The sequence below is a fragment of the Teleopsis dalmanni genome, chromosome 2, assembly GCF_002237135.1.
Source record: "Teleopsis dalmanni isolate 2A chromosome 2, ASM223713v2, whole genome shotgun sequence".
NCBI lineage: Eukaryota > Metazoa > Arthropoda > Insecta > Diptera > Diopsidae > Teleopsis > Teleopsis dalmanni.
Genome location: NC_051847.1, coordinates 116406833 through 116432689, shown reverse-complemented (window position 1 = coordinate 116432689; position 25857 = coordinate 116406833). Strand labels below are relative to the sequence as shown.

At 30.9% G+C, this 25857-nt stretch overlaps 6 protein-coding genes across 9 annotated transcripts; 2 read left to right on the top strand and 4 right to left on the bottom strand.

The window, feature by feature from the left end:
* Positions 1-877: 877 nt before the first annotated feature.
* LOC119681613 (ralA-binding protein 1) lies at positions 878-3488 on the bottom strand. The gene is made up of 5 exons (XM_038094855.1): positions 3268-3488; positions 3054-3192; positions 2441-2992; positions 2076-2384; positions 878-1799 (listed from the first exon to the last, which is right to left on the bottom strand). Exons 1-5 carry the CDS (start codon positions 3365-3367, stop codon positions 938-940), a joined length of 1962 nt encoding a protein of 653 aa, XP_037950783.1. The 5' UTR covers positions 3368-3488; the 3' UTR covers positions 878-937.
* Positions 3489-4731: 1243 nt separating this feature from the next.
* On the top strand, positions 4732-5556 carry LOC119674980 (COMM domain-containing protein 2). The gene has a single exon (XM_038086137.1). It carries the CDS (start codon positions 4804-4806, stop codon positions 5476-5478), a length of 675 nt encoding a protein of 224 aa, XP_037942065.1. The 5' UTR covers positions 4732-4803; the 3' UTR covers positions 5479-5556.
* On the bottom strand, positions 5518-6970 carry LOC119674979 (ribosome production factor 2 homolog). Its single transcript, XM_038086136.1, has 3 exons — positions 6665-6970; positions 6394-6609; positions 5518-6323 (listed from the first exon to the last, which is right to left on the bottom strand). Exons 1-3 carry the CDS (start codon positions 6682-6684, stop codon positions 5615-5617), a joined length of 945 nt encoding a protein of 314 aa, XP_037942064.1. The 5' UTR covers positions 6685-6970; the 3' UTR covers positions 5518-5614.
* Positions 6971-7710: 740 nt separating this feature from the next.
* On the top strand, positions 7711-10033 carry LOC119674977 (T-complex protein 1 subunit gamma). Of its 2 annotated transcripts, XM_038086133.1 has the most exons (6): positions 7711-7805; positions 7861-7962; positions 8021-8082; positions 8181-8680; positions 8736-9550; positions 9618-10033. In XM_038086133.1, the coding sequence occupies exons 2-6, from the start codon at positions 7929-7931 to the stop codon at positions 9839-9841; spliced, it is 1635 nt and encodes a 544-aa protein (XP_037942061.1). In that variant the 5' UTR covers positions 7711-7805; positions 7861-7928; the 3' UTR covers positions 9842-10033. The 2 variants fall into 2 exon arrangements, with proteins under 2 accessions (XP_037942061.1, XP_037942060.1); XM_038086132.1 differs by lacking the exon at positions 7711-7805 and having other exon boundaries at positions 7823-7962.
* On the bottom strand, positions 9773-10844 carry LOC119674978 (N(6)-adenine-specific methyltransferase METTL4-like). The gene is made up of 2 exons (XM_038086134.1): positions 10732-10844; positions 9773-10642 (listed from the first exon to the last, which is right to left on the bottom strand). The coding sequence occupies exons 1-2, from the start codon at positions 10747-10749 to the stop codon at positions 10052-10054; spliced, it is 609 nt and encodes a 202-aa protein (XP_037942062.1). The 5' UTR covers positions 10750-10844; the 3' UTR covers positions 9773-10051.
* Positions 10845-13666: 2822 nt separating this feature from the next.
* On the bottom strand, positions 13667-24814 carry LOC119678942 (mitochondrial thiamine pyrophosphate carrier-like). 3 transcript variants are annotated; one of them, XM_038091062.1, is made up of 4 exons: positions 24618-24814; positions 23850-24566; positions 14238-15115; positions 13667-14170 (listed from the first exon to the last, which is right to left on the bottom strand). In XM_038091062.1, exons 3-4 carry the CDS (start codon positions 14957-14959, stop codon positions 13864-13866), a joined length of 1029 nt encoding a protein of 342 aa, XP_037946990.1. In that variant the 5' UTR covers positions 14960-15115; positions 23850-24566; positions 24618-24814; the 3' UTR covers positions 13667-13863. The 3 variants fall into 3 exon arrangements, with proteins under 3 accessions (XP_037946990.1, XP_037946989.1, XP_037946991.1); XM_038091061.1 differs by having other exon boundaries at positions 23850-24546; XM_038091063.1 differs by having other exon boundaries at positions 24015-24546.
* Positions 24815-25857: the final 1043 nt, after the last annotated feature.

The window sequence follows — 25857 nt, the reverse complement described above, 5'->3', positions numbered from 1 at the left end:
GTCATGGATAAACACGTCTATTTCTCTAATGTGTGCCCAAACTGCAGATCTATCCCCCATGATGTCGCTCAACTGTTCTCTTGCAGCACTGCGCACAAACATTCGTCTAATCGACCTTTGGATTCACTCCATTGAAGTTGCCATATTTCTTCATCTGGCCCCGGGTTGATTTCAATTTAAATACCACCCATCCCCAATCCACCTCTTCGCTCTTATTCTCCTCCGCTCTTACCTTCAACCATCATCGAACCACATCGTAACACATGTATTTGTCTTGTAAAACTTTTTATGTTATCTGCTTTTAGGTCCCAGCGGGGTAACACAACAACCACGCTAGGGTTGTTGGTGTTTTTTGCAATCATTTAAAATATTTTGCATATTAAAGATACTATATATTTGAGGAAAATATATTCACTCCAAAGTTTTTCCTTAAAGAACTTTAGTCAAAAGCAATTCTCTTTATATATTTATAATAATTATTATAAACACACTTTTTTATTTCACTTAGTTTTGGCTTATATTAGTGATCACTATATGGTGTGGTTTTGATGGAGATGTAAGGGATCTATTTGCGACAACGAAATAAATTTATGTTCCTTATATTTAAGCCCAGTATCATACTCTATAAGAGACTCAACTGTGTATTATTTTCGGCACTGCATTAGGTAGAAAATAAACATATATTTAATTTACGTACTAAATGGAAAGATTATTAGATCTATAAACAATAGTATCTGGATTTAAAACATAAACAAATTTGTATTTTAAAACATTAATAATTTATTTGTTCGTTAGACGTTAATATAACATAAAAAGATATTTTTTAAATTATTTTTTTTAAATATTAATAATAATAATAAGTGATAGTATCATTTTGAGAGTATTAATATATATATGAAATGTGGTGAATAATCTCGATATTTGTTACATTTTAAAATTATTTTTGATATTGCCTCATGAGTAGTTCGACTTGCAGACCAATTAAATCTTTATTCTCTTGAAATATTTCATTCGCTAATATCAGTTTCTTTTGCTCGAGTAATTTGTTTTCGCGCATATAAGTGCCTATGAGTTTCTCGCAATCACTTTCACTGATATGTTCTTCCGCGGTACGCCTTATTGGCTGCCTCTGCAGCTGTTGTTTTAGCCGTAATATTTCAGCACGTTCAGCACTTATACGCGTTTGCAATTGTGTCTTCCAAGCAATCAACTCCTGATTTTCTAATTGTAGACGCAGCAGTGTCTCGTAATCCGCGTGAGTTTTCGGTACCATTAGAAACTTGGTCTCTTCATCAATATACAAGCCGTCTGGATGTCGTTTGTCATCAATTGTTAATTCAGTGAGTGCATCATTTAAATTCTCTTCCGGTATTGCTATAGGCATACAATCAATTATCTCTTGTTGCGGTGTATTTTTGGCTTCAGTACTTTCTGCGGATTCATTTGAGTGCATTGTGCAAATCGCTTTAGTTGGTTCATCATCAGAACAGCTTAGTTTGGTTTGTTTCGTTAAAGCTATTTTTGCTTTGGCATCGGTTGTATCGCACGAAACTGGTACACTTTGTAGTTCGTCAATGGATTTTTCTTGTTTCTTTTCAAAACCACGTAATTTACGTTTCAGTTGTGTAATAATGCGTTGCACTTCCCATAGTTGCTCTTCGCGCTTTTTGGACACAAACCCAGCATTCATTTCAGCATGTATTTGTGCTAAAAGACTTTCTTGTTTACGTAGTTCAGTTTGCAGTTCATCAGGATTATCGGGTAGTTTAGGACTGGATGATGTAATGGGTGGTACATATCTAAAAATAAAACATTTTTTTTATCGAAACATAAAATTATTCACTCTTTTACTTAATAAAAAACTTAACAAGCGTAGAAAAACGTTTACTTTTACGTGATGTAGCCATGTCTGTCGACTTGCAAATCTACGTATTTTATTTTTTCACTCAAAATAATTTTTATCTACTAAATAAGATAAGAAAAGCTCAATGCTTCTGATCTCATTCATATTCAACTCATAAATATCTTAGGATAAAGCAGATGTTTACACATCTCTTATCTTTTTATATACTCACTTTATAAGATGCACATCTGCAAATAAATTCGGGCAGTGACACAATAGTGTTACTAGTAAGCGGTGCGACATTTGCAATACTGGACTTAACAGCATAGCCAGTGATTGAGCATTCATTTTATTGTGCATTTCATTTTGTATAACTGCATCAAAATGCAATAATATCCAAGATAGAAGAGTTTTGTTACAGCTTGGCAATAGATTGTGCAATTGTTGTAGCTCCTCTTGTTGTTTAGTTACTTGGGGGTGTGCAGCTACTTCTTCGAACCGCGCAATAAGATCAGTGGTTAAAATTGGCTCAGGTAACTCTCTATGGAAATAAACAAATAATTATTTCATAAATATATTGTTTTTTGTAACATTTACCTAAGATAAAGTTTAAGTAAACCGCATGCTGTAGGCATGTCCAACTCATCGGTTTCAGGTTGACGTTCTCGATTGTTGTATAAGCGTTTGAAATGCTGTAGCCGCGTTTTAACTGTTTCTACTTTATAAATTTGCTCGCACTTAAGTGCATTTTCTTGTAAATAATCGATGCAGTCACGTACGACTAACGGCAAATCAATGCCATCATGACAACGACTTCGCTCAGTAGCTAAACTAACCGACACACCAAAAACAGGTTGTGCATCGCCCAGTTCTAGTACTTCTTCAGAAGCTATACTTAGCTGTTTTGTTTTCTTATCCTTTTTATCTTTTTCCTTATCCTTCGATTTCTCTTTTTTCTCTTTTTCTTTACGCTCCTTATCTTTCTTTTTTGTTTCTTTATCTTTTTCGGTTTTATCTTTTTCTTTAGTTTTTTCGTCCTGTATTTGATCCTTATCCAATTTTTCCTTATCACGGGATTTTTCACGTTTTTCTTTACTTTTAGAGGAGGTAAATTTAAATGTTTTTGATTTCTTTGACTTAGATGGGCTCCTAAAAATATTTAGTATAATTAGCTAATTAGCACAGATTTATTTAAATATTAAATACTTACTTAGCTTCCAATTCTTCCTCTGGAGAACTTTCACCCTCTAATGCTGCATACCCACGATCCTTGCCCTTATCCTTCTTTTCTTTACGTCTGCCAATAAGTAGGTCCTTTTTACTGACCTTTTCATGGTCACCTTCACTATCTGTACAAAATACCACATTAGTATAAATTAGTTTTTATATAAAAAATATTTTATAAATAAATATATTTTACTTACAATCACTTTCTTCTTTGCTTTTTTTTGATTTACCATCGACACTTTCCGATGCATACAAACCGGGAAAATCTTTTTCCACATCAGGACTATCAAAATCCATTATACATTCTATTATTTGCACTATAAACAATTTATGTACTATTTGCTAAATAAACATTATAAATATAAACAAAGTCTTTAACAATTTAATTATTTGCTTTAACTCTCACTCACTGAATGGCAGCTGAATGGCTCTCAGTTGAAATGGTGCCAGATTGGTTAAATTTAAGTTGTAAAATACTGGTCATATTCAAATCGCTTTTTGATCTTCGCATTTTTGTTGTACGGTTATCACCCCATTAACGCGAATCTTTAGATTTGTATTAAGGCTCTTAAAATCATTTTAAACTAACTAAAAGCAGTTTAATGTTAATTTTAAATAAATTTTAATTTTTGATAAAATATTGCTTTTGAGTTATGTGGAAACACCTTGAAAGTTAAGGTAAACTCCTTAAATTTTGGAGACTTACTTCACCTAATTTGAATTTTAAAATTGATTTTATAATTAATTGTTTTAATGGCCATAATTCAAACTAAATGTTAAGACTCACATACAAATATCATTTAACTAATTACTAATGAATTTAGCTACATAATTTGATTAATCTGATCAATGTAATGAATAATATATTAGGTCTGTTCCACGAGCTATTCGTAGTAAAATTCAAGTAAAACACAAATAAAGTACAAACTGAGAGTGTAATACAAATAAAGTGCCAAATTACGCTCTTTACACCGATTTTTATGGAACGCTTATGTGTAAAGTCTGGTGAGAACACCAGTGCCGCGTAAATAAAAAATAAAAAAATTTAAAATCAAACCAAAACAACTGATTCACATTTTACACAAATTTTATTTGAAATAAAATGTAAAGTAAAGTCTGTGAGACATTTTCAAATTTCGACAGGGATGTTACCCTCTCTCAGATGTTCTCATTTACTCGAATATTTGCTGGTGAACCGCATTTGTATGTATAGTGTTATTCAAAGTTACTACAAGTAGCTCGTGAAATAGGCCTATTATTGGTGATATTTGATTTTTTTACTTTTATTAAAGTACTGATGCCATTTATGTTTGATTTTTGAATTTATCCTTTTCTCGACAAGAAGATGTAATATCATTGAAAGATTTGGCAATGTATACTACGTATTTCAATGTAACAACAATTTCACAAATAAACTGTGCTGTACCTTATTTCATAAATTTTTTTAATCGCATTGTTTGATTAATGTTTTTATTATACTACAATCTACATAATATTTAAGATTTAGTTTGAATTTTTTAAGAGATATCATGAGTGCACAATGTTGTGTATAATAATTCTGTACAACAGTTGGTGTAGTTTGTGGCAGAACTATGCGTCACACCTAAAATCAATTTTAATTGATTTTTCTGTTTTTTAAATAATATGGCAACATCCATAACAATTATGCTTTCGATAGCTGTCAGATATTTTGTTAATTACATTAATTACACTTAATTTGAAAATAGTAAACAATGCCTATTTCTTTAAGTAATGAACAAAAAGAACATCTTGCATTTTTGCGGGAAAAATCGTCGGACGATATAATCCAAATGTGTAAATCGGCTTTCGAGTACTTAACTAATGAACAGGCTAACACCAATAATCAAAGATATGAACAGTTAGCGAAGAAATACGCCTCCAATCCCACCGCGGTCAAACAGGCAATAGAATCATTAATTTCCTTACTAATTGATGCAACAAAAGCGAATGCTAGCGAGAGCGACATGAATTTTCTGCAGGATGTTGGTTTCAGCGAAGAAGCTGTAGATATTCTGTCGCAGTTTGTTACTAGTAAGCGTGGATTCATAGAAGGTTCCATTAAGTCAGCAAACATACGTGCCTACCGTCTTGTACACCTCGAGTGGCGTTTGGAGGTGCGTGTTGCTTCACGCAGTCTCCTACGTCAAAGCAATATATTTGTTACTATGAAATTCTACTTACACACTGAACCTAAAAATGAAAACAGGGACTTGTTAGAGAAAAGTAAACACAAAATACTCACTCATGCCGATGAACGTAGAAATCGTAAGGACTTACTAGTGCAAACAGATTTATCGAGTTTGGTGCACATAATACATACACTCGAGGACGCATTATTGGAATCAAAAACAAGGCGTATCAAAAACATTGTGGATGCAATTCATTAGTCATGTCTAAGTAATAAATAAAGCAGAGTAAACAAGTGGTAGCATTTAAAATTATTTTATTGGCCAAACTATATCTAATTTAAGAAATAAATGTCTAGCATTCATGTGCAATATGTGAAATTTCAATGTATTTTTATTAAACAGCGTTTGCTACTGCTTCCTTTGCAGCAGCTTTTAATAGCGTCTTTTTTTTCTGTCGATCTGCTCGTTTTTCTTCTGGTGTTTTCTTCAAACCTTTCACTCTTCTTGTCTGAATCTTGCCCACATTTTGTTTACCCAAATGTACGCGACCATGCGTATTACCAAGCTCATCGCGTGTGATATTCTTTTTCTTTGTTACTCTCATTTCCTTTGGTTGTTTTCTAGCCTGCTTGTATAGATCTTCTGATGCAATCTTGGTACGTCTTATGGAAAAATCAGCGCCTGGACCAATTTCTACTAACTCGATGCGTGGAGTTTTTTGACCGGATTTTTTTAGGAGTATTTTATAGGACCGCATTATAATTGTCATATCATCAGTACAAGTAAAACCCATTACATGCTCAATGCCTTGTAAACGTATCGCGTCAACTTTGTCCTTTTGGAATGTATCTATCAATAAATTACGAAGACGACGCAACTCCTCTGTCTGATTCCACTTTGGACCGTTAAAAACTAAACACGGTTTTACGCAGGTACCAATTTTATCTGTTTTGAAGTCTGCCATAGCACCGTAGCGCTTTATGCCTAACTCTACCATATCCAAAATCTCATTTTCAAAAATGCGCCCGAGTATTAAATTATTTGGGCGTTTTTTTGTTGTTGAACCAAATGCAAATAGGGCACAGTCGTTCTTCATTGTTAAGCTAAAGGTATGTATAAGAATAATATCGTTCGTTAAAACCAATTAATAATATGACGAATTGCTGTACTTACAATTCTAAAGATGTTGGATCATCAAAGGGATTGATATCATTGTTTCTGTTTAAAACTTTGACTAAAGGCTTTTTTAATTGTTGCATATCTTTCATGCATGTTTTAACATCGCCCCCACATTTACGACCGTCAAGGAAAAGCATATTTCTGGTGGGTTCAATTAGTTGTGGTTCCCTCGCCAACAAAACCTTTTTACCCTTGCGGGTTTTAGGTTTTCTAAAAACATAAAATATTAAATAATTATTTACACAAAATAATTTAGGAAAGTTACCTAATTCTTAAAAGAGACATTTTAGTGCGTAAATTGTAAAACAAAAAACGATTCTTCCAAATAGTTTACAAGTGTCCGGCACGCACGTGCATGTAAATAAATTTTATTCTCTCTTTAAATGTCAATTTAAATAAAATGCTATGAAGCTGTGTTTCTTATGTGCTCTCAGTACACCTTAAAAAATTTTACAATTTGAGTTTTTTAAGAATTTGTGCAGTGGATACAAAAACTTTAATTTCACATTAATAATTATCTATTACTAATTGATAAACCTATTACAATATTGATTTTTAATTTAACTATAAAACCTTGTCGAATATCGGAACCGTAGTGGTTTATTTAATATAGAATTATTAGCTACATAATAAATTATTTAAACATATTTTGTACTTGACATTAAAATCAACATTCTTAAAAAGTATTTTGCAAATTAAAGAAGTAAACATTTTATAGCAAGTAAACACTTTATACGTATACATAGATTTATTGGTTATTACAATTCATTGCTTGTATTCATATTTTATATAAAACTTAGGATATTATGGTTTAATATAAATTAATTAAACTAAATTAATTATGAATACAGAAATATCTACTCACATGATTCTATGGAAATCAGCTGTATGGAACAAAAATTCCATATAACCATGATATATGGGTATGACAAACACATTTTTGATTTGTCAAGAATTCGTTCGGTCACACAAACACTGGAACTCATCTACTGGCATGATTAGAACCAATAATAATTTTTAAGTGACTATAATCTTGTGACATCCGATGTCAAATTTTCTGAATAATGTAATTAATTAACATGTGCCTTCATTTTGCTTACTTTAATTGCTATTTAACTATTTTGTTACTAATTTTCTTTCTATTACTATATATTAATTTTTAATTAAGGAGTAACATATGGTATAAAACAATGTAAAAAACATAATAATATAAGCACTACTGTATATATATAAGGTAATTGTAAAACTTTAGTTTTCAGTGTGAGGAATTTTCTGGAATTACTCAATAAACATAGTTCCAAAATATGAATACTATCTAACCCGCTCACTCATACTGAATGCTTATCATGTAAACATTTATTTTCCATCTCAAATGCTGTAATTTTGACATTCATTACGGTGCAGTGGTACGTTTCATAACCTCAATAACTCACGTCATTCTCTCATATCTTTTGTCAGCAGCCGCGGTACAACGCATAGCACGAGTTCTATTATTTTCGTTAAAAGAGTTTAATTAAAATTGTTTTAAAATGTTTGGTGGAGCTCAGCCTATACTTGTTTTAAGTAAATATAAATATTTACGTTTTAGAAAAACTATTGTATGTAATTATTTGTCTAATAGGTCAAAACACAAAAAGAGAATCCGGTCGCAAGGTGCAGCTGGAGAATATTAACGCCGGAAAGGTAAGTGTGTAAGGGTGAGTGTGACTCATTCGGCATGCGTTTCTATACAACTGTATTTGTTCATATGAATGTTTTATTTCTTTTAATTAAAAATATAGGCTATTGCTGATGTTATACGCACTTGTCTAGGTCCACAGGCTATGTTAAAAATGCTTATGGACCCGATGGGTGGTATTGTAATGACAAATGATGGCAATGCTATTCTACGTGAAATCACAGTTCAACATCCTGCAGCAAAGAGTATGATTGAAATTGCACGAACTCAGGATGAAGAAGTTGGTGATGGCACTACATCTGTTATTGTATTAGCTGGCGAAATGTTAGCAGCTGCAGAGCAGTTTCTTCAGCAACAAATTCATCCTACAGTTATCATACGTGCATATCGTGAGGCATTGGAAGACATTATAAACCACTTGCAAAGTGATTTGAGCATACCATTAGATGCTAATAACAAAGACAAAGTTGTTGACGTTGTTAAGTCCTGCGTTGGTACAAAATTCATTGGGAAATGGTCTGAACTGGCTGTTAAAATTGCATTAGATGCAGTTGATACAGTCAAACTTACGGAGAATGGACGTTTAGAAGTTGATATCAAACGGTAAAATAATAATGGTCTGCAGACTTATGATGGATTATAATTTTTTAATTTTTAGTTACGCGAAAGTGGAAAAAATTCCAGGTGGTAGTATCGAGGAGTCCTGTGTATTAAAGGGTGTTATGATTAATAAGGATGTCACACACCCAAAAATGCGTCGTTACATTGAGAATCCACGTATTGTGTTGCTAGATTGCTCTTTGGAATACAAAAAAGGCGAGAGTCAAACTAATGTAGAGATCATTGGTGACCAGGACTTTACTCGTATGTTGCAAATTGAGGAAGAATTTGTGCAACGCGTATGCGCTGATATCATTGCAGTTAAGCCAGATATTGTTTTCACTGAAAAGGGCGTGTCTGACTTGGCACAACACTATTTGCTTAAAGCCGGCATAACAGCGATAAGACGTTTGCGTAAAACAGATAATCTTCGCTTAGCACGAGCATGTGGTGCAACTATTGTCAACCGCACAGAAGAATTGACTGAAAAAGATGTAGGCACTGGTGCTGGTCTGTTTGAAATTAAGAAAATTGGAGATGAGTATTTTACTTTTGTTACTAACTGCAAAGACCCTAAGGCTTGCACAATTTTGTTACGTGGTGCTTCTAAGGATATATTAAATGAAACAGAACGCAATTTACAAGACGCATTGAACGTTGCTAGGAATCTGGTTTTAGAGCCACGTTTAGTTGCTGGCGGTGGTGCTATAGAAATGGCAGTGTCACAATTACTATCTCGCAAGCAGTTGAAGGGACCATATACTGCAGTGGCACAAGCTTTGGAAATCATACCACGTACGTTAGCACAAAACTGTGGTGCTAACACAATTCGCACCTTGACAGCGTTACGTGCAAAGCACGCTTCACACTCAGGTAACTAAATTATGCTTTAAAAGCGTTGTGTTATTTTAATGTTGACAATTTTATATTCAATGTACAGGAGATAGTGTATGTGCTTGGGGCATCGATGGCGAATCTGGTGAAATTGTTGACATGAATAAAAAAGGTATATGGGAGCCATTGTCGGTTAAAATGCAAACCTACAAGACTGCAGTCGAGACAGCTATCCTCTTGCTGCGCATTGATGACATAGTTTCAGGTTCAAAGAAACGGGGTGGTAATGAACCTACAAATCCTGCAGCTGCTGCTCAAGGACACGAATAATAATAAATCATAAATCATGCCTTTTATATAAAACTAATTTAACTTAACATTTCTAATGTTTTACTAGAACAAAGCTAAATAATTTAATTACACCGTCATATTATTTTTTTTGTTTATTAACATACAAAAATTGTATTTTCTAAGTATTGCTTTAAACAATAAACATGCAACCAATTATCTCATACTAAAATATATATACGAGTTTTTGAACTATGTTTTGCTGTAAAGGCGTTCATCCATTAGCTTAAGTACTTCCAAACCGATAGAAGTAAAAGAAGGTTGCAGGTAACGTGCGAATATTTCTAAGCACTTGGGTTCATTTTGCAAATATTCTCCTAGCCAAGCGTACAATGGTGGCTTGTGCGAGTGTATAATGCTAGGCACACTAAACAACATTTCCACTTGCCTTATCGAGGTTGCAAAATCTACATCCGCTTCCTGATGGCGGGCAATAAATAACATCTCGAACGGCTGTTTTTGGCCAGCGTTGCTAATAGAACTGATTGGTTCACCATTAATATTCAATTTCAACCATTTTAAAACATGTAATAATTGTAAATTCCATTCCGGTAAAAACTCTTCTAACAACGCTGTTTGATGTTGGCTAGAATTCGTACACCAAATAGCAACAAGTGAATGTTTATGTATTAATTGACTAATAGGTAAATTGCGCAATTCTTCATTAGAAAGCATTTGGTAGGATAATTCTTGTCGTACTCGTTTCAGACGTCGTATGTATTTGTTTCGCCAGGGTGGATCTATCACAATCAAGTCAAATTGACATAGCTCCGGCAAGAGTCGCTGCAATTCATTTACATTGTAGTTAAAAAAACGACTTTTTGAGGGTATTAAATATGTTCTCCTGTTAAGAGCATAACTTTGGAATATACCTGTATTGTTTTCACCATGAAATTTAGGAAAGTTCATAGCTTCATCCCAATAATGTGGGAGTTCACACTCTGAAGAAAATGTAGGGAATGTTATTGCTGTTTTTAGTTTTGCGAGAAATTGTTTGCAATCTTGATCCAGGGCAGACATTTCGTTTGTCAAACAAATACATTTTGTTCGCTTTAATTTATTATTCTCTTTAACGTCTGGTTTTGTTGCCAAGTTGTCGTTGGTACCTTCTTCTGTATGTTTAGGTTTTTTATCAGAAAAATTGAATAACTCATGCTTAAGTTTGTAGTCAACGTATGAGTCTTCAATTAGTGTTTCGTGATTAAGATAGATCAATTCCTTTTTATCGTTAAAAACCTTAATCATTCCATAAATATTATATTCGGTACTCGTATTTCAAACTTCATAAAAATAGCGCAGCAGCGTCGCCGGTGATGCAGGTTAGTGTTGTTAAGAATATGGGTACTTAGGTATTTGGTTTTAATAAAACTGACAAGTACTCGAGTTTTATATTGCCAAAATTAACGAGAATAATATATATGTATATGTTAAAGTTAATTTTAGGCTTTTTCTAAATTATGGAAATAATTATTTACAAAATAAGGACTTTATATAGTTTCACATAAACGGAAGTATCTTGAATAAAAGATATAAACCTTGATAAGGTAAGTAATGAAATTAAGCTTTAAGATATATATTGTGAATCCATTAAGGGATTATAATTGATTTCCAGGGTGCTGTATAAGATCCCCTAACTTTTTCTAATTTTTTTTTTTTGAAACACAATACGTACAATAATATCAATACATGTTTCATTTGGCTACGACTAGATCAAGTGCATAGAACTATAAAGCAGTTTTGTTATATTTACAATACGTTTTACAATTGTCAAGTTGTCAAAGACTTATTTTGGGCGCTCGGAAAAACTAATTTTTAACAATTGTGTTAATTTAAGTCAGTGAATAAAGTAATTAAAAGCAATGTATTTGGTTTACCGGAACGATAAAGTTTGGAGAGATTTATAGTAATTTCTTCCTCACTTTTGTGATTTTTTCTTCTGGTAAGTGTTTTGAGAAGTTAGCACTTTAGGTTTTTTTTGGTCTTTATCTCAGAACGGCTAAGTTAAAAAGATTTGTAGACATTTATTTTCTAATATTTATAAATCTTCACCATTGAATTTGTAGACCTTTTTTTTGTATAAATTAATGCAATAAAAATATCATCTAAGAACATCGAAATTGAGTTTTGAGGATTTGTTATTTTCTTGATACTGTGTCCCTAGTTTGCGTTAGATAAATTAAAAAAGGTTCTAAAGTCAATGTGTTTTTGAAGAAAATATTACTTTTTTTGAGGATAAAATCGTAAAAATGGAAAAATGTACACGTTCAGCTTGCTTAGAAGGCAATAATACCATACGACGTGCTCTTTTCCTGCTCTACTCATATCATCATATCAGAGTTAAAACTTTTGAAGAGAGTGTTATTAGAAGTCCATATTCCAGCTGAATACTTGATCGAAGACTTTTCTGGTTTATGAAGTGCGTTAGTTAAACGATCATAAATTCATTTTTGAATCATTTTTGATATAATTTAAGTCATAATATAAGAAGAAGAAACGAACATTCAAAAAATATTTCATATATAAATAATATAAGTAAATATTGAAGTAAGTTTTAGTGTTGCTGAAAAAGCTACGCTTTCTTTATATGACGACAAAGAAGCTAAAGAAGCAAACATTTAGAGGGTTTTCGAATAGCAAATAAATTAGAACGAGCTTTTAAACTACAGCTTTATTTGGAAACACAAGTTTAACGAATTGAAAGTTGACTTTTGGAGTTTGCCTATTTTTTTATTTTCAAAGCTATTCTTTTTGTAGAGACATTGTTATGCATATTGTTTACTTACTATATGTAAAGCGCCCATCCTGGTACTTTTTACAAAGAAGCTATCCTATGTTATTCTACAAATTCGCTTTCGAGAATTTAAAAAGTAAAAATTTTAATTTCATTTGTAATAAAATTTTTAATTTTATAGTGTATCTCATCTCTCCATATTTTAATATACAAAAATTTGGCAAGACAATTTCGATTCCTGGTACTTGCAGTCTCAAAAAATTATTTACTAATAATTAAATATAAGAAATAATTTTCAAGATCACTGATGATGGGTATAATATAAAAGAATTTTTGTTGCTGTAGTTCACTACTGTTCGAAAAAACCTCTTTATGAAGTATACTTGTTTCTATTAAATATAATAGTCACTTCCTTCTGAAAAATTTGACGTTAAATCACAACTTATATTCACAAAATATTGGTCTCGCCCGTGGGACTCGTGGAGTATCATTAGCATGACTTTCCTAGTATAAGCATGATGTTCCTAGATTAGGTTCTATACACAAGAAAGAATAATATAAAACCATGCAACAAATAATGCCACCACAAACAGAATAGTATGGAAATTTATAAATAAAAATTAAAAATATAATTAATTCAATTATTCTACAGCTGGTTTATGATTTAGTTCTAATATAAACACAGCAAGTGAATTTGTTAATAAAAGATTCAAAAATTTTATTTAACAGTTGGCAACATTATTTATGTCCTCCACTGTAAGATCGCGAAGATCTTTCGACTTCTAATCTGTGGATCGTTCGAATACAAACCAACCTATAAAGTAAGTTTGATAAAATGAAACTTCTAATTTATAAGAAAAATATTATGAAAGTAAAAGTAATTCTTGTGCCATTGGAATACTTCACGAGTAATTCAACACCGTGAAAGTTCCTTAATGAGCAACTCAGAAGTAACAGAAAACTATTTATAAAACACTAATTAACACACAAAATATTTCAGTTAAAAGTAAATAAATAAATTTATCACAAAAAAAAAAAAAAAAAAAAAAAAATAAATAAAAATGCGGCTTTTGTCTGTCTTCCATACTTATAAATATTTTCCGAAATATACAAGTAAGTATTTAATGTGCACTGTATATAATATAAAAATATATATATTTATAAGAAAATATACAATATATATAATATATAACAAAAAATATAGGCTAACAAATATGTAAATAATTTAAAATTTGCTTAAAGCTGGAAACTATTTCATAAGTGTAATTTAAGGCTAAAATGACCAGCGGATTTGTCTGAGCTTGTCGTAAATGCTAAAGTAAAGTGCAGTTGTGAAACTTGATTTCAGTAGCGTAGGTGCTACACCCTTATAGAGACCACGTACCCCTTCCTGTTTAATAGTTTGACTCAAACAACTATACACACCGGTGCATTGTATGTTTTGCCCAAATGTCTGACGATTCGATTCAAAACCCTGTATCTGTAAACGTTTTTTTATTAAATCAAACGGATAGACTATAGTTTTCGACAACATCCCCGACGAAGCACCCATAATAAGCAGCGTCCAGGTTGGTAATTTGCTAGCAAAGAGAATAATAGTATTAAATAAAATATATAGTAAGTGTATGGTAGTCTTTCTAAACTCACCTGCGATCGTCTACATTGAAAAAATTAGTTGCCGATTGACTGAACAAGCGGTAGAACATAAAATTAGTGCCCATCAGTGGGGTTATCTGCAGTAAGGCTGATGATAAACCACGATACATGCCAGTGACCCCTTCATTGCGTATAATAGCTGTGACGGCGCGAGTGCCATTGCGATATCCTTTGCTGGTATCCTGCGCTATTAGACGTGTACGTATCACATCTAAGGGTGTCGTTATAATGACTGCAGCACCGCCTGCTATGGCACCGCAGAAAAAGTTTGATAAATTCGGTCGATCTTTAAAGAATACAGTTTGCTTGGCAAACAAACTCAACTGTTCATAGCTCCAAAATTGAGTTATGCCATACACAACACTTAGTACTTGTGCTGGATTATGACCTTTCCAGAAGGCAAACAGACCTTCCTCACGGAATATTGTACGCACAGCCTGTGTGAGCGAGGTATACTTTGATTTATCACCAGCTTTGCTGCTCAGTGGTTCCACTTGCAATTGAAAGCGTATCTTCAAGACATCCAATGGTTGAGTTGTTGAGCGTGTTATGGCCGCTGCCAAGCCACCAGAAAACATTTGTTGCAGTTGTTCTTGTGTGCTATGTGTGCGTCTTTTGGTGGGCGATTTCGGTAACTCTTGTGTGGGTATCGACGTGGTAACGCTACCCGTTTGCGTTTGCACTGCACTCGTTGTTGTGATTTGAGGGGTCATGTTTATTAGAGTGTTTTATTCCTTGTTGTATCGGTGTTGGATAGATGTCTAGGATAGATGTATCGTTTTGTTTATACTGGTGTCGGCGATGATGGCATGTAGTATGAAAAGCCAAACAAATCTGCTTCGTAATTTTCACTTTTTACAATGGAATTTCTGTAAATAGACAATAAATCAAAATAGCAAGATAGTAAAATTTAGACATTTCTTTGTTGTTGGCATAAAACATAAAAAGCAAACAAAGCCAGCGCAAATAAATGAAATTTAAAGAGCAGACAAACAAACAACGAATTTCGTATTTGAGTGGCATTTAAATGGTGGCCACAATATCAAAGCTCAAGCCAGTGCGTTACTTCAGTGATTTCTTTTGTTGGCGCTGCTGCAGTCGTTGGGCTGGTGTTGCGCACTCGTACTACTCGTACTACTCGTGCGTACAACTGTAGAAGTTGGCCAATACAAATTGATTTCAATATATTTGTGAAGTAGTTTGTTGACTTAGTCGTAAGCCCTGCGCAGCTTCACGGTTGTGATTCAAAAAATCTTTCCTGTAATTTTATGTTGAAATTTCGAGCGCTGCACAGTTGGCGTTTTTGAAATGTTCAGGCACAAATATCTACCAACCCATAAAATTATTATTTACTTAAGCTTCTACTAGCCACGCTAGAGTTTTTAAAATTAGTTTTTACGAGTAATTTAAAACACAGTTTTTCGTTACTCAAAGGCAAGCATTTACTGCCTCAGCTTATAAATAATTTGAGAGATAATAACTGACTATTAGAAGAGCTTTTAATAACAATTAAATACAAGTTCTTCAAGAACTTGCTATTGTTTACTGTCATCACAAGTAGCTTAAATATAGGCCTTGAGTTGAAATTCCACCTTGAATCACAAAGCGATAAATCCATAACTACAAAATATAGCAGGGAAAATATGCGTAGTTCCTCACAGGGTGGATTTAGCATGATTCTTAGGGTATCACCGTTTCTCTCAGAAGTAGTCAGTCATGTGAGTCGTCTACATAAGTTGTGACATACAGATCTTTATACAGATACAGATTGATCTTTACCGTGATTCAGAATTTTACTACTATTAATTGTGCCAAAAATTAACGCTCATTTTTTACTGTGAGCTTAATTTTTCGGGATGAAATTTATGGGAAATTTTGCGATCCAAAATTCTACTTTATTTTTTTTAGTAAATTACAGAAGTATTTCTGACTCGACTTATGTCAGTTAATCATTTTAGTCTGAATGTATTTTTTTTATCTGCTACTATGATTATGCGGTCATTTAAAATAATGTTTTTGTTTATAATTTTAGGTAAAAATATTTTTGCAATAGACAATTTCTCTCAAATAGATTCTTTATATTAGGAAAAATGATATTTGTGCAAAATCTCTATCTGCACTTTGTATCTCTATATACTTGATTTCAACACTATTTTCAACAACTAGACAAATATATTTTGGATAATTTAATATTAGTATTAGTATAACCTCTTATTTTACGTCGCTTTCTAAGATATTCTAATATCTAATATATACTAGATATATTATAAGCTATATGTAGTAGTATTTAGTAGTAGTAGTATTTAGTATTTTCTTTATTAATAATTTAATAACTTACGATAATTATCCATACTTTATACATTATTTTCTTAAAGCTATGATCTAATGTCGTCAGCTAAACATAACGATTGCCTACTCTTTTTATGCCTCTAATCTTGTAGCGAGTTTTATATTATAATTAGTACTACTCTTTTTATCCCTCTAATCTTGTAGCGAGTTTGATATTATAATTAGTAACTATTGCTGTTATGCACACATAAATGCGATTAAAAGATCTCGTCCATAACTATAATCTATATGTATTAGATATTTAGATATAAGCTAATATATTAATATAATATATAAGCTAATATATATTCTAATATATTGAGTTTCTATGCCTATAATAGAATGTAGAATGTATAATGGATAAAAATATTATGATATTTAATCGTATTGTCAAAAAATAATTTGCAATTAAATTGGAATTAAATTGGAATATTTAATTCGATAAAATGATGTTTCAGAATTTTTTACTATTCTAATTTTTTGCTATTGTCAGGAGACCAGTTACGCAAAGAATGATCCAATTGCTCCATGGTCCATTTATTAGAAATTAAAAATCAAAATTAAATTTAAAAATTAAAATTTTAATTTCATTGAATTTAATAATTTATTTTACCACATAAATTATTGGACGTCATAGTCCGATATCATTGCCTTTAACGCGATGATATTGTGGCGCTCTTTTCGGTGACAATCGATGTATAAAGGACTTACAGAACCATTCTTCTTGGTTAGTATGTAAAATACGCTATACAGAGTAGTCATCTAACGAAGACTACTCTATGGCTATATAGTTGAAATAAAATGTAAATTGCTCTATCTTAGCCATTCATTTTGGCACATTTTTTGTATATCGGTGTAGAATTGTTGATAAATTCACTCCCCTTTCATCGAAATAATTACTAGTCCAAGATTTCAAAGCACTTTTTCAAATTTTTTCGCGTAAGACATTAACAGTTACGTTAACACCACAGTTGCTTAAATTCGATCATATTTTTCATATGAGAAAGGAAGATAATTAGCAATTAACCTCATCTTTGCAAGTAAAACACCTTCTTCGCACTATCTAGCCTAGTATTTCTTTGAACATCATTTGGAACTTAACCTTTTTGTAAACTTTGTAAGCCATCACATTTAATTTACTCTCGAGAATTCGTTCCATTATTGTTTTCGATATATTACGATGAGTAACAATTTGTCTTCTACTGATCTTCCATCAGCAGTGCTGCTTTTATTTTATTTGATCCTCAATTTCTGGAACCACGTTTACCGCAGATATAATTCTTTCTGCGTTCTATAACTTTGTCAGTTTCATTAAAACGTGTTTTGGGTCGAGGCATGAAAGATTATTTTACACTGAGGTATTCGAGGGTTCTAACAATAGCTATTTGTGATTTTTCGCGCAATCACATTATCACTGCAATACGGACAATAATGAAATATGCCACCAGATCGAAAGTTATAAAGTTGAAAATTGTTTGTAGTTTACTTTAGTCACCCAATAGATTATAAAATATTATCTTACGTTATTATGGGAATTTATCTGGTGTCAGTCTCAAGCACATGGTCACTTGATTTTTCGACTTATTTTAGAGTTGGAAATTGACTGAATATTCTTGGTTAATATGAATATAATGTGTTCGGCTGATAATGAGTTAAGTTTTAAACAAGTCCATTAAAGTTATAGTATTATTTTATCTATATAAATCAAACTATTGACGTAAAATTTTCCGAAAATAATTTTTCTTAATGTATTCTCAAAATAAGCTATTTCTATATATAAGAAGTAAATAAAAAATAATTCTAAATACAGACATAAAATTTTATTTCTATGTTAAATAAAATTTTGATGAGTAATTCAGTATTCGTAATATTGTATTCGTAATAAACGCAATTATTATTCTACTGTTGGGATGGGTATGTATCTCATACATATCACGAGTACAAAAATACATACTAAAGCTAACTTAAAATTAAATAAAAGTGTGAAATATTTACACAGATTCCGTTAAAATTTATGGAAATAAACAGGTAGTGGAGGGGCCATTCCCTGAGTTTAGTTTCCTTTTTCAATTAGTGTGGTCAATAACATAAATCGATTTGTTTATATTTTTTAAATCGAATCCAATATAATAAAAATAATAGAAAATTTAAATATCTTTCATAATTTTCCGTTATCAAGAAGTCTTTTTGTTAGGAATTACATACATATGTTATGTATATAATAACCTTCAGCCCTTCAGCGGACTTTAATACAAAAATAAAAATTTATTAATTAGAATTATTTTTTAAATGACGATTGAATCTTTTTTTAATAGAAATCCGTAAATAATCCTAAAGAAACCATTAAATGGTTTATTTAATCAATTAACCATACATATTTTTTGTCTAACCATACAACTGTTTCGAGTATTGCCAAATACTCATCATCAATTGTCTTTGGAAATGTTTATTTGGTTTATAGGTTTGTATATGATTGAAAGACTCAGAAGCCTAGTATTCTGATAAAATTTAAAATTTTTCACATAGAGAACTGTTATATGTAGTACGTTAAAGTAATGTTGCAAAGTTCCTTGTGTTAATTTAAGCCAGTCATCAATGGAACAAATCTGTTTCACTTCTGCTGAACTATCCTCACAATTGTGATATGATTTATTAAAGAAAACGCCTAACCTTTTTATGTAGTTATATGTACATTTATATATTTTTCACGACTGCCGTTTACAAGACAATCTAACTGTGTTTAACATTCAAGTAAAGTCGCTTATATAGCAGACGTCTGCTAATTGTCAGGTTTTTGGATGTGTCATTGAAATCAGAAGACTTTAAATCATAGTTTCCATTATGTAAGAATATAGGTTCCTAAAAGTGTCTAAAAATGTTTGATAAACTTAAAATGCTATAAAATGTATTTATATTTATGTACAGATTCCCTAATCAATTGGCATGACTGTTCGTGGGAACAAACTACTTAAGGAATCAAAGAATCTATGCAAAATAAATCGTGCAGGATGAACAAATAGAGATACAAAGTATTACGAAGTTCATTATCAAAGAAAGTCAATATTTCTTCCGTACAAATATGAGTGGTTATACCACTTTTCAACTATTTGCAACTACGAATTGAGAGTGGGTCCCTTCTTGACTTACACTCCCAATATAACTTGAAATATCTAAACCAGTGTTGCTTATGAAATCAGAGTAGGCGAATAGCGCTATTTGAATAGTACTAAACAAAACATTAAAATTTATATTAAATCTAGAACCAATGATATTTATAACAGAAATACTGAAGAAAGGTTTTATAGGAACCATGCATCACTGAACTAAACTTACAACTGATGACAAAACTCTCACTTTTTCTTTACGCATTAATCGACTGAGAAAAAATGCAACAGCAAGATCATTGAATAATGCCCTGAGATCACAAATTTGCAGAATATAATAAAGATTTGGCAAAATAAATGATACTATATACGTATATATTCTAATTTCCGTGCAGGCGCTATTCTAGAGTAAGCTGTGTTGTAAGTTAAATATTTTTAAATGTTTTTAAGAAGAGCGTAAAATGATTTTCTTCGAAAGCATAGTAATAAAGATCCTGAACTCAGCAGATTAATAGAGAGTTATTGATACAAAATTAAGTTTAGTCGTTATATGGATTGTTAGTATGTTTAGAGAAAAAACAACTTCATCTGATGTTTAGAGAAAAAAATAGTATAGTCATATTTACAACTTTATGATTAAAAGTTAAAATTTAACTATTTATTGAAGTTTGATTGCATTATATTTAAATGCTATACTACTTTAATATACATTTTTTCAAGATTTTGTCTTAATTTTTTAAAAAATTTTCCTACATATATTTAAGAATTTCATTTTAAACTTGATTTAATAATATTACGCTCAAGTTGATATTCAATTATTATGATAAACTGAAAATCCTTTTTTTTCTAAACACACAGGTAATCACGATATTTAATCGGATTAATTACACAGTATTAATAACAAAGGTTTTTTTTTAATTCTTAACATCATTTTTTGCATAAAAAAAGAAATATAAATACATAAAATATATTTATATACATTTCATATATATATAAATACATTAAATATACACATTTATATTTTATGCTGAAACCAATTAAGTATTTTTTAAATATTTTATCGAATACATTAAGTGTAAAATTTAAGTACTAATAACCACTTTAATTGTAATAAAATTAGTATTTAAATCATAAAAAATGTTTATTGTAATAAATTACAATATAGATTAAATCTTCTAATACTAAACTTTGTAAAATTTTGGAAGTACCGTCATTGTAGGACGTAGTGCAAACTGTATATTTGTTGTTATAAATTTATACTTTATGCTCGGAATAACCGACCAAAGACATGCTTTAAAAACAGTTTTACAAATTTACCAGTTTTTTTTCTTAATTATGCACTTATTGTGTATTGCAAGTTTTGTTTATGTATACATAATTTATTGTCAAATAAATTTTTATTAATGTAGAATATATTTATTTACTAACACTATTTAATTATTATAAGACTTTATTATCGAATTCAAGATTTTGTACGAAATTTGCGCAATAACACAAAATATTATAAAAATTATATATTACTTTATCAACATTAGATTAAATATTTGGTAAAAATGAAATTAAACAATAATTATGTATTCTAGATGTCACTAATTTCAAGTGCAAGTAGTGCCCATAAAAGGGTTACAGTGAGTACTGCACTAGAACTGCGTAGACGCTTCAAGATCCAAGTAAGTTTATGATAAACAAATCTACTGGTATGGGTAATTATATAGGGTAATAAATATTAATCACTATTATTCTATTATTAAATGTTATGTCGTGGTTAACGAATCCATTAATTATTATATAAAACTCATTACTAATCATATGTGTGCAGCCGTGAAAACAATTATAAATTGTTTTATGAATCTTTTTTATATACTCTTTTTTTTTTAAATTGTAAATCATAGATAAAAGTAAAAATAATGATATATAATATTAGAAAGCGATGTTAAAAAATTATTTTATAATCACCGATAAAATTATGTATTATTTCAGAACCTTTATTTAATAATGAACTATTATCACTGTTCTGTCAATTGCACTTATCAGTTATTTTCTGCCAAAGTATAGCCTCTATATGGGAGGTCTAATTGGTAATAAAGATACTTTCGTGATGTGATGAGTTGATAAGCGTTTTAAAATCTGTTTTCTTAAATAAAATTATTATGAGATGATTTTTTGAACTTTGTTTTCAAATTAACAGAAGCCCAATCGTAACAATTTTAATTTATTTTAATTTTTTTATTTTCAAAAGCTATAAACATTTCGAAAATGAATCATTACGTATTAAATAATAATAAAGTTTGTATATATAATATTATTATATAATAAAATATTAATTTTTTTTGTATAAAAAAGGCATTGTGCTTAATTCACATTTTCAAAAAAATTCACATTTTACTTTTATAGAATTAAAAATATATTATAATATATACATGACTTGAAAAGAAAAGAAAAAATAAAAAAACCTATTCAACCTATTCAGAACAAAACCCCTGTTTAATAATTCATATTTTTATAATAATATATGCATTTAGTGTGGGGTAGTTAAGAACAAAAGTTTTTGCATTAAAATTAAGGTGTTCAGATGGAGCTGATATTATTTTGTGTTATTCGCTAAATCTCCAGTTGTTTTTTTTTCCATTCATTTCAAAACCTTCACAAACAATATTAATAGATTTGAACCTTCACTTATAACTTTACCTGGAAATAATTGATCAACTGCGTTCAGACGTAAGTATTAATTTTATCGAAAAATAGATCTTAATATCACTATTGACTTTACATGGCAAATACCAAAGGCAGCTTATACCAAGGAAGATGATTTTATCTTTAGTCTATTAATATTATAAAAGTTTTTGACAGAATGCTACTTTTTTACCATTGTATTTATATAGAAGAATTTTAGAATTTTATATCAGATTATGTTATATGTTTACAACAAATTTTATGGTAATGAAATAGCTAATAAGCTTACTAAAAAGATGGCTTCCTTTTAACTTCCTTTATAAGAGTCGAAACTTGCTGTGAGATAACCACTTATTAGGTTGCATCATCACTAATATATATCAAACATACATTGTTTGTGAAGTTTTGTGAAATATAAACAACTTATGGTGAAATGCTGACAAATACTTTAGTTTAAACGAATTTGAGTTAGATAGGTCACTGTTATCTTAATAGGGTATGTTTTTATTGTAGGTTTTGTTAAATGTAGAGTTGTTCTGCTAGTGCCGTGAGATTGTATCCGCATCTTAACCTGATTTCATTAAACCAACTGAGTTTTGGATTCTTGCACTAAATGGTTTATTATATATTTCCTGAGGTTTTTTAAAAGCCTTAATTTTTTATGGACAAAAGGAATTTTCTTTAAGAATAGCACAATATTATATGTAGATTTTAAATGTTATGATGTACTATTGCCCCTTATTATAATAATAAAATGAATGAGAATGATAATAGTGGTGTGTATTTGGATATTCAAAACAAGATAAAAGGAAATCTTCCGAATTGTAAGGCTAAAACTCAAACTTTTTTAGTTATAATTATTTGAAATAAGGTTGTACTTATGAAAGGAATTTAAAGTATCAAAGAATTCTGACTTCCATAATTATAATGTATCGTTTCCAATCACACATACATATATGATTCTGGTTCCAAGAACGACCGGGTCTACGTCCCGGAGCCACTTGTCGAAGACGACCAAGCGCCATTCAACCACTCCTCAAAGAGACTTCACAAGCAGGTCCGGGCGGGTTACAACAACAACAACAACAACATTAAGAGATCTTAGATCAGTCATCGAATAATCAGTGAAACTTGTAGTGAATACAAAAATTAGTAAAAGAGAAGGGAGGGACACTGTAGAAACCCCCCAGCTAACTGACAAAGAGTAAAACTGCCCAGTTGCACTAACTCGGAAAAATCTCAACATAAGATATAAGTATTAATTAATTATAGTGTGTAATTATTAATAATTGATATTAAGTTTTTGTTTGAAATATTGTATACAAAAAATGGATTGCATTCTTTGACCTATAGACTTTTACTTCTAACATCGTATCCTAAACATATCTGCTATGGGCGCTAAAATACAGCAACTTCACACATATAAGTTTATATTATTTTACTTTTACTCACGAATTTTTTAAGAAAAATTAATAAAAAAAATATTTAATTCACTTACTTTTAATTTACAATCGTAAAGTTCCAAATGAAATTAAAATCTTTGGTTCAAACTATAAACATGTTGAGTGAGAAGAGGTTAAAAATATTTAAATTGCACTCCTTTACGCTGCACTACTAACATTTTTCGTTTAAAGTAAAATTTAAATAATTAACAATTATTTACTTTTAAGTTTTCCGTTTTTTTCGCTCTTCAGTGTCTTTTAGTTGCCACGGACGACGTGATACTTAGCAGCGCTTCAGCTGCTAAACTGCATCGAAATATTTTTTTGTGTGCAAACAAACCAAAAAGCATTGGCTTTAAACAATTTCGTGTAAACTTTCTTTTTTTCTTCATTGAGCAAATGTTTTTAATTGCCGAATTCCAAACGACTTATGCATACGCTCAGTCCACGCCGTGCTTCCACTCTCTCCGAACTGAATTGCTTCCGTTCAGCGAAACGAATTCAAAAAACGTTTTCAAATCTTCTCAGTTGCCCCGTTTTGTAACTGGTTTCTGACTTTTCGATTTTGTTTTCGTTTATTTATTTTTACTTTTCATGCACACCGCCTTTCACGCACAAGCTTTTGAAAAATCATGCGAATTGTTATAAATAAAAAAAATAAGTTACGTCTTCAAACAGAAATGGATTTCTTATCAGGTGTCCAAACAGCTGTTGTTGTTTATTGTTAAACTCTTAGTGTTGCCAGACCGTTATCTGTAAATAATATTTGAATCCTTCAAAAACATAGCAATATTCTATGTTTACTATACAATTAACGAACTCACCACATTTTTAGGTTAGGTTACTACATTTTTATATGAATTGAAAAATGGCTTTTAATGGCATGTACATTTACCGAGTTACATCAACCGAGCTGGTATCATAATTTTAAATCAATAGTAATTATTACTTTAAACTTAAGCATGATATGAACGATGCTACATCAGTGACGACTGCTCTAAGGTGCGGAGGTGTGCGGTCCACACCCTAACATAATTTGCAAATTGTCAAATTATATATATAAATTTATTAAATATCTTCACATCCAGAATTAATATTATTTATTACATTTTCATATATATATTTTATAAAACAATTGTCTATGAAAACTCAATTAATTTGCTTCTCTTTGCTACTATAGTCGTTAGTTGTGCTCATAAGTTTGCACCTCATATCGCAAAAAATTTCTATCATATTTCGCCTTTCCCCTTTAAGCAATTGCATTCATAAATTTCTGTCATAAGTGTGCACAAAAGTAATATGAGCAAAATAATGTGCGTGTGCTCTAGCTTAAAATATGAGAAATAGAGATTGAGAATTGTATGAGAGCATTTTCTGCTCTATTCGAATATCAACTGCATGTATAAGAATCCAACATGTTAACTTGTCGAAGCGGTTAGATGTGTTTGCAGCTCACATCACCATACATTTCTTTCAAATTTCGTCTCTCCAATAAAACAAAAAAAAATTATTTTTATGAAAAACTTTAGTATAAATATAATATAATTTTTCTTTCGCTTTGTTTTAATTTAAGATTACGGAATAGACCTCTTATTCCTTAGTAATAAAATTAACGTTGCACTGCTTAAAAAATATTTTCCAGTAAAACTACCTCCTCACTCTTAACAGGTAGTATATTATGAATATGGAGTTCACAAAAACAAAATCCTTACATCCTCACTGTATCTCCTTAATTAAACAAAATATGGCTCTTCAAATTGCCTTGGTACATCCGCACAAATGACATGCTAAGACACTTTAGAATAGACCCGATCAAAAATACATAAGTGATAGATCCCTGAAGATATTCGCGAAAGCTGACAGGGTGCTCTATTTAGCACTATTTAATCTCAGAATAATCTCTAGCCGTACGAGGCAGTACGTAGATCTTAGATCAGTCATTGAATTATCACGAAGCTTTTGAGGAATACATAAATTAGTCAGTGAGAAGGGTGGGACTCTGTAGATACCCCCCAACTATCAAAGAGTAAAAGTGCCCAGATGCACTAACTCGAAAACGATTTA

What these genes read in the sequence shown, in the direction of transcription:
- LOC119681613 (XM_038094855.1), bottom strand. Translation starts at nt 3,367, where the DNA reads ATGGATTTTGATAGTCCTGATGTGGAAAAAGATTTTCCCGGTTTGTAT. An exon ending in GAGGAAGAATTGGAAGCTAA is followed by an intron (nt 2,993 to 3,053) that starts GTAAGTATTTAA and finishes AAATATTTTTAG; the next exon opens with GAGCCCATCTAAGTCAAAGA. An exon ending in TTACTTAAACTTTATCTTAG is followed by an intron (nt 2,385 to 2,440) that starts GTAAATGTTACA and finishes TTATTTCCATAG; the next exon opens with AGAGTTACCTGAGCCAATTT.
- LOC119674980 (XM_038086137.1), top strand. Translation starts at nt 4,804, where the DNA reads ATGCCTATTTCTTTAAGTAATGAACAAAAAGAACATCTTGCATTTTTG.
- LOC119674979 (XM_038086136.1), bottom strand. Translation starts at nt 6,684, where the DNA reads ATGTCTCTTTTAAGAATTAG. An exon ending in ATGTCTCTTTTAAGAATTAG is followed by an intron (nt 6,610 to 6,664) that starts GTAACTTTCCTA and finishes TTATGTTTTTAG; the next exon opens with AAAACCTAAAACCCGCAAGG. An exon ending in GATCCAACATCTTTAGAATT is followed by an intron (nt 6,324 to 6,393) that starts GTAAGTACAGCA and finishes ACATACCTTTAG; the next exon opens with CTTAACAATGAAGAACGACT.
- LOC119674977 (XM_038086133.1), top strand. Translation starts at nt 7,929, where the DNA reads ATGTTTGGTGGAGCTCAGCCTATACTTGTTTTAA. An exon ending in TTAGAAGTTGATATCAAACG is followed by an intron (nt 8,681 to 8,735) that starts GTAAAATAATAA and finishes TTTAATTTTTAG; the next exon opens with TTACGCGAAAGTGGAAAAAA. An exon ending in AAAGCACGCTTCACACTCAG is followed by an intron (nt 9,551 to 9,617) that starts GTAACTAAATTA and finishes TTCAATGTACAG; the next exon opens with GAGATAGTGTATGTGCTTGG.
- LOC119678942 (XM_038091062.1), bottom strand. Translation starts at nt 14,959, where the DNA reads ATGACCCCTCAAATCACAACAACGAGTGCAGTGCAAACGCAAACGGGT. An exon ending in TTCAATGTAGACGATCGCAG is followed by an intron (nt 14,171 to 14,237) that starts GTGAGTTTAGAA and finishes TCTCTTTGCTAG; the next exon opens with CAAATTACCAACCTGGACGC.